The 7,275-nt window shown below is 55.9% G+C and overlaps 1 protein-coding gene across 1 annotated transcript; it reads left to right on the top strand.

The window, feature by feature from the left end:
* Nucleotides 1-217: 217 nt before the first annotated feature.
* Nucleotides 218-3,353, top strand: EPOP (elongin BC and polycomb repressive complex 2 associated protein). Its single transcript, XM_066364369.1, has one exon. It carries the CDS (start codon nucleotides 659-661, stop codon nucleotides 1,799-1,801), a length of 1,143 nt encoding a protein of 380 aa, XP_066220466.1. The 5' UTR covers nucleotides 218-658; the 3' UTR covers nucleotides 1,802-3,353.
* The last annotated feature ends 3,922 nt before the right edge of the window (nucleotides 3,354-7,275 follow it).

A 7,275-nucleotide genomic window follows, 5' to 3' on the forward strand; every position in this document is an offset into this window, starting at 1 on the left:
CCACCCGCGCACGCTCCTTCCTTCGCTCCCTCCCAGCCTCAGTCGCGCCAGTTCCACGTGTGTGTGTCTGTGAGCGGAATGGGGACGGGGGCGGTGCCGCCGGAGGGGTGGGGTCCGGGCTAACGTCACAGACAGTGCCGCCCAATCAGCGACGGGCTCGCGGCCCCGGCGCTGGTATTGGGGCAGCGAGGGGGCAGTTCTCTATAACGCGGTCTCCGGGAGCCAGCGGGGAAGAAAGAAGCCGAGCGGGCGGAAGGCGCCCTCCCCGCCGCCTGGGCCCGGGCACCGGGTGCCGGGCCCGGGGTCCTTCCCGCCTCCCGCGGTCGCCGGTCGCTTTGTTTCCCCCGCCTCTGCGCTCTGGCTACTCGAGAGGGGCTCCCGCCGGGGCTGCTCAAGAAACGCGGCGGCAGGAAGGGCGGCCGACCGTGCAGGGACTCACAGGGACCCAGGAGTCCGGCCGCCGGGAGGGCCGCGTGACGAGATCGAGGAGGGAGCCAGAGCTTCGCGGCCCAGGGGTGCGGGCCGGGGGCGCCCGTGAGCAGAGACCTCCCCGTCGAGGGGGGGCGATGTTCCCCTCGCCCGTGGGCTCTTCGGGCAGCCGGGGCATCCCGCCTCTGGGACCAGGGCCACCTCAGTGGGCACCCCCCTAGGCGGTTCCATGGAGACTCTGTGCCCCGCTCCCCGCCTCGCAGTGCCGGGGTCCCCGCGAGGGTCGCCCTGCTCCCCCACACCCAGGAAGCCGCGCCTGGGGACCCAGGAGTTCTCTCCGCTGTGCCTGCGTGCCCTTGCCTTCTGCGCCCTTGCCAAACCCCGGGCGTCCTCGTTGGGCCTGGGGCCTGGGGAGCCGGCGCCGCGGGCTCCGTTGCTGCTGGGCCCTCGCGACCCCCTGTGCACCGGCGGCTGGGCCCCTGATGGCCTGAAACACCTCGCGGGACAGGCCGGGCGGTCCAGCGTTCCGAGCTCCCTGGCCGGCCAGGATGCCGACGCCGCAGTGTGCCGGGGCCGCGGAGAGGAGGAAGAGGGCGGAGGCAGTTTCCCGCACTTCGGCTGTCGCTCCGGCGGACCTCCGGGCCGTTGCCCGGCGCCCCGAAGCCCTCGGGAATCTCCGACCAACTCCGCCTCAACTCCGCCTAGGCCAGCCCTGGGTGTCGATTCTCAGCCCGGCCCCGCCGCCGCCAGCCCGCATCGGGAGCCCGATTCCCGGCCTTCACCGCCACCTGCGGGCCTCTCCATCGAGCCCGCGGGGCCCGGGGCCGCGCCGGAGCCTCCCCTGCCCGACCAGACTGCCGCAGTCGATGGAACCCCCCCGCAAGCCGCCCCCGAGGCACCCGCCACTAGCCCCTCGACGGCCAGCGGAGCTCCGGCCGCGCCCGGCAACCTCCGCCAGGAACATTTCGATCGTCTGATCCGCCGGTCGAAACTTTGGTGTTATGCGAAGGGCTTCGCCCTCGACACTCCGAGCTTGCGCAGGGGGCCCGAGCGGCCGCCAGCAAAAGGGCCCACCCGGGGAGCAGCCAAGAAACGCCGAAGGCCGGCGCCCCCCCACCGAAACGCGCAGCCCCGCCGCCCTGCACCGACGCTCCCCACCACCAGCACCTTCAGCCTCCTCGACTGCTTCCCCTGCCCCCCGGCCCTGGTCGTGGGCGAGGACGGAGACTTAGGGCCGGCATCCTCGCTTCGCCTCCAGGGAGACTCTAAGCCCCCGCCTGCCCACCCGCTGTGGAGGTGGCAGATGGGAGGTCCCGCTGTCCCTGAGCCCCCCGGCGTCAAATTCTGGGGGCTCAACCTGGAGGAACCCTGAGCACGAAACCTCTTCCGTCAAGAGGGAAAAGTTGGGGTCACAGCCAAACTGAGGGCTGGTTTCTCACATTGGCCTGACTCCTTTATGTTTTATGGGCTGTGGTCAGCGGGACCTCAAATGACAGTGATCTTCAAGCACCTAACAGACTGGGTGACACCCCCTCTCCCTCATCCTTTGGCGAAGAACTAAGGGCCAGAGTCAGGAGAAGGCTGAACGGAAAAGGGCTTAATGACAGAAATTCCAGCCCCTCCCCTCTTCCATCGCGGATCTCTGGGGGCACTGCCATCATCTCTGGGGGAGCAAAGGACGCTACCGTTCCAAGACAAGACGGGGAAAAAAAGATGGAGAGAGGCCTAGGTGATGGACAAACCGGTTGTTTCTGTGGGCGAGCCGGGGATGAGGGGGCTGTATTGGGGGCGGGGAGGTGATTGGCAGCTCCCTGGGGGCATCCCCCACCCCCACCACCTAGGCCTTTAACTCTTCACTCCCCTCAGGCCTTCCCCAGCACTCTAAGCACCACACCGCCTTCAGGGGGGGGAGGGGCAGCTTGAGCAAGGGGACTATCACCCCCTTCCTAAGGGTCCCCAAGTCAAGAGACCCCTAATTGGCGAGATCTTCAGTCTCAGCCACCAACTTTTCTCTCTTTTGTCGTTTTGGAGTTTCCTCCTTCAGTTTTCCTGTTTGCTGATGGCTAAAGGAGGAGTCCCTTTAATAAACCAAGCCCCTCCCCAGTTTACTCTTATTAGGAAGGGAGGGGCTGAGGGAACCCCCTCCCCTCCAGAAGGGAAGGAGCTGGACACTGTCCCAGGGAAAGTAATGGAAGGTGGAAGAAATCAATAAAATCAGACCAAACAAGTTGCCTTTAGAGGTCCTCTCCACCGATTTATGGACGGGAGGGGGTGGTGGTAGAAGGGTCCATTCTTTGGACACCAAACTCAGACCCCTTGAGGAGTAGAGAGATACAAGACAAGCTGCTTTTTGTGGAGGGATAAATGAAAGGGCTCCTGGCCTAACCACAAGGTCCAGTGAGTGAGGTTTGAAGGGGCAAAGTTTGGGTTTGGATGGGAACTTGGCTGTGGTACCTTCAGTTTCCCCCCACCTAACTACTAGCATTTGAGAGTTGTCAGGGACCTGATGGATCCGAAGGGGGCAGGGCCAGGGGATTAGTTTTGAGGTCAGAGGTTCTGTTTTCTGGGGTTGGGGGGGAGGGGAGAGCTAGGCCTGAACCACGCCCTCGGCTGGGAGGATCCCCTAGAGTCAGGGAGGGGTGGAGTCGCTTTCTCCACCCAGGTGAGGTCAGGGGAGGTTAAGTCTTAGGGAGATTCCAAGTTGAGGTGTGAGGGGAACCCAGTGACCCTTCTCTCCACACCAGTGAGTAATGCCCTCCTTTCCCCCAAGACGGGGCGAGGGAGGAACAATTCCCACATACGATACTGGGGAAGGACTTGTCTCCTTTTCTGTGAAAACGCTTTGTAAAAAGTTATTGTTTGCATAGAGCAGATTCTTGAGAAAAACTGTTTTTGGATCATAAAAAATTTGTTCGTTTTAAAAACTGTGTCCTTTAATTTTATTTTCCTCTGGGGGTGAGCGTGGGGGTGGGGTGGTGGGCGTGGGTGGGCACTGCTTTCTTTCTCCTCAACATCTGGCCTTTATGAACCCTGCTGACCTCCCCTCCCCCCCAGCTGTGTCCTGAGAGGAGGGCGGGAGAGTGCTTTCCACTCTTGTGCTTCGGGGGTATCCTTCTTGTCCTGCCCCCCAAGAGTGGGGAAGGCAGAGGAAGAAGGCAGACATGAGGGGTGGGGCGAGCCACTGTGAAGAGGGGGCGACGTTCATTCATAAGGACAAGTCAGAAAGGCTGAGTCCTGTTTTTGAAAAGCTCTCTGCTTTTAGTAATGTGGCCCGGTCCGCTTTGGCCCTTTCGACCAGCCTGGGCAGGAGCTTTGGGTGAAAGAAGAGGGGTAGTGGGTCATGAAACACTCTCTCGGACTCTCCTTCTCTGGAGAGTGGAAGGTGGGCCCTTAATTCAGCTTCCCTTGTCCTTGCTCAAGTGAACGTATTAAAAACCTCAACCTGAGAAGGGGGTTGGGACTGTGAGTTAAAAACACACCTTTTGGCTAGACCTGGAACTCCCCTCCTTGCTGAAAGGTTTAACCTGGAGGAGCTCAGGGCTGGAAGCATGCGAGGAACTTTCCAGTCATTTAACAGAATAGGGACTATATTGGTTTCCTAGGGCTGCCATAACAAATCGCCACAAACTTGATGTCTTCAAATGGTAGAAATTGATTCTCTCATAGTTCTAGAGGACAGGAGTCTGAAATGAAGCTGTTGGCAGGGCCATGGTCGCTGTGAAGGTTCTAGGGGAGAATTCCTTCCGGCTTCTTCCAGCTTTAGGGGAGCACAGACTTTTCTTGGGCTGTGGCCGCATCCCTGCTCTCTGTCTCCTCTCCGCATGGCCTTCCCCTCTCCTGTCTCTTATAAGGATACTTGTCATTGGATTTAGGGCGCTCCTGGATAATCCAGCTTGACGTCATTTTGGCAACCTTAATTTAATTACATTTGCAAAGACCCTTGTTCCAAATAAAGTCACAGTCACAGGTCTGGAGGGAAGGGAGTCAGGACACAGACATACCTTTTTGGGTGCTACCATCAGCCCACTACAGAAAGTAAGTCCCGGAAAGGTATTGCCCTACCATACTTTCTGGGAGAAGAAAACGAGTTTTGGGTTGGTGTAAGGAGCTGCCTCTTTGAGTTGGGCCCACAAGTCTCCCTGAATTGGAGCAGCCCAGAGAAAAGGTAGAATTGGACTCGTTGTTGATCCCAAGGATGGTAAAACTCCCCTCCCCCCAATACTCACTGATGGGGGAAGGGAAGCTCCATCTCCCCAGGAGGGTTCGAGGAAGCTCTTTCTCCCTCCCTCCGTGTTTTCCTGGCTCCTCCAGGTCAGGTGTCCCTAGCCCCTGTTCCCAAATTATCAATGTGAATCGTTCCTCCCACCCGCCCCTCCCCCACCCTCTGCCCTCCGAGGTTGGAGCCTCTACCACTGGCCAGCCTGTGTTTTGGAGATCGAGGGACTTGGCTTCTGTCTGGGTCTCTAAGTTCTCCTACAGGGCTATCTCCTTCCCTTTAGTTCCAGAGGGTCTCTCTTTATGGGCCTCTGTTTCTTGACAGCTTTGGGGCGTGTGTCTGCCCCTCTTTATCAGGGCCACCCGCACAAGCCTGAGAGTGAGTGCCTCCTTAAATTTTGTCCCCAAGGCGTCTTGGGGCCAATCGCACCCTAATCCAGCCCTGCTCACTAACGCCTCCCTCCTTCTGGGAGCCTCGGCTGTCCCCACACCTTCTGCTTCTTGCCTCTTAAATCTTTCTGGTTTGACTTCTGCCCCCTGAAACTGCTTTTTCCGGGGTCACTCATGACAACCTCCAACCACAAATCCAATGGTTGCCTCCCTGCTGTTCTGACCCCTGGATCTCTCCAGGACGTATGGCATAGCTGGATGTCACCAACGTCGCCTGGTCCTCTTTCTCTAAGGTCCCTTTCCTGTCTTCTGTGTGTCCTCTTCCTCCTCTGTCCTCCGGAAGCTGTAAAAAAGGGGACTTTAATGATATCCGGAGGGTGTCTACCCTGCAGCCCAAGTCTCCCCAGGTGATTCTCTTTGTCTTCCTCTCCCAAACCTTCAGCTAGCATAGGTAGGTGACTCCCAAAGGACTGTCCCTACCTCCTCATCCTCCAGCCCAGCCCCTCTCCTGAGCTTTGGTCTCATATCTCCGGTGAATACTGGCAACTCATTTTCCTTCTGGAAAACCAAGCTGGTTGTCTCCAACCCCTGCCCACATCAGTCCCCGGATCATATCTGTGTTCTGGTCACAGCTCTGCTTTTCTCCCCATTCTTTCCCCAAGACTCAGCCCCTGGAATTTTCATCCAGGTCTCTCTCATTTGACCCACTGCTTCTATATTTCTGAGCATCCCACTGCCTTTTGCCTTGCCCCTCCCTCTGGGTATAATGTACTCTATTGATGGCTCATGACAAGGTAGGGCTGCTAAGTCCCTTCCCTTCTTCAGGGGGTCAGAGGTGGAAACCATGGTCAGGAGATTCTCAGTGTGTTGGAGAATCTATTTGGGGCAAGGATTACCCAGTATCTGAGGGCTTCTCTTCCTCTTGCTCTTACTCCTTGGAGGCCACATGGACCATAAACTTCACCACCCTGTTGCTGTAGCCAAATTTATTGTCAAACCAGGAAATGAGCTTGGTTGCTGAGGGCAATGCCAGCCTAAGATTGGAGGTGGAAGTGTGGGTGTCACTGTTAAAATTTCAGAAAACAACCTGGTCCTCCATATAGTCCAGGATGCCCTTGAAGGGCCCTCTGATGCCTGCTGCACCATCTTCTTGATGTCATCATATCTTACCAGTATCTCCTGTATCCTCTTCATCATAGTGTAGCCCCCAGGAGTCTAGTCTGAATTATTGCACTAGCCACCTAACTAGTTTCTGTATCTCTGTTTTCTTTCTTTCCTTCTTTCTTTCTTTTTCTTCTTTCTTTCTCTTTCTTTCTTCTTCTTTCTTTTTTCTTTCTTTCTTTCTTTTTCTTTTTTTCTTTCTTCTTCTTTCTTTCTCTTTCTTTCTTTCTTTATTTGTTCCTTTCTTTCTTTTTCTTCTTTCTTTCTTCTTTCTTCTTTCTTCTTTCTTTCTTTCTTTCTTTCTTTCTTTCTTTCTTCTTTCTTCTTTCTTTCTCTCTTTCTTTCTCCTCCTCTCCTTCCTCCTTCCCTTCCTTCCTCCCTCCCTCCTTCCCTTTCTCCTTCCCACCCTCCCTCCCTCTCTTTCGTTCTCACTTTCTTTCTTTCTTTCTCTCTTTCCAAATAAAATTATTTACTAATGAATTTCAGAATTTCAGAGAGAGAGAGACAGAGAGAGACAGAGAGAGGATGAGAGAGAAACATCAATGTTGTTCCACCCATCCATGCACTCATTGGCTGACTCCTGCATGTGTCCTGACAGGGGATCAAACCCTCAACCCTGACACATAGGGAGGACTCTTTTTTTTTTTTTTTAATATTTTTTAAGGCTTTATTAATTTTATTTATTTATTAATATTATTTTTTTACATGGGCAGAGATAGACAGGGACAGACAGACAGGAACGGAGAGAGAGATGAGAAGCATCAATCATTAGTTTTTCGTTGTGCGTTGCGACTTCTTAGTTGTTCATTGATTGCTTTCTCACATGTGCCTTGACCGCGAGCCTTCAGCAGACCGAGCAACCCCTTGCTGGAGCCAGCGACCTTGGGTCCAAGCTGGTGAGCAGGTCCAAGCTGGTGAGCTCTTTGCTCAAGCTGGCGACCTCAGGGTCTAGAACCTGGGTCCTTCTGCATCCCAGTCCGACGCTCTATCCACTGCGCCACCACCTGGTCAGGCATAGGGAGGACTCTTTAACCAGCTGAGCTACCCGGCCAGGACTCGGTTTCTTCTTGATCCCCTCAA

This window comes from Saccopteryx leptura, chromosome 2 (assembly GCF_036850995.1).
Source record: "Saccopteryx leptura isolate mSacLep1 chromosome 2, mSacLep1_pri_phased_curated, whole genome shotgun sequence".
Lineage (NCBI taxonomy): Eukaryota > Metazoa > Chordata > Mammalia > Chiroptera > Emballonuridae > Saccopteryx > Saccopteryx leptura.

Bases quoted from the DNA above. Each gene is read 5' to 3' on its own strand.
- EPOP (XM_066364369.1), top strand. From the start codon at position 659: ATGGAGACTCTGTGCCCCGCTCCCCGCCTCGCAGTGCCGGGGTCCCCG.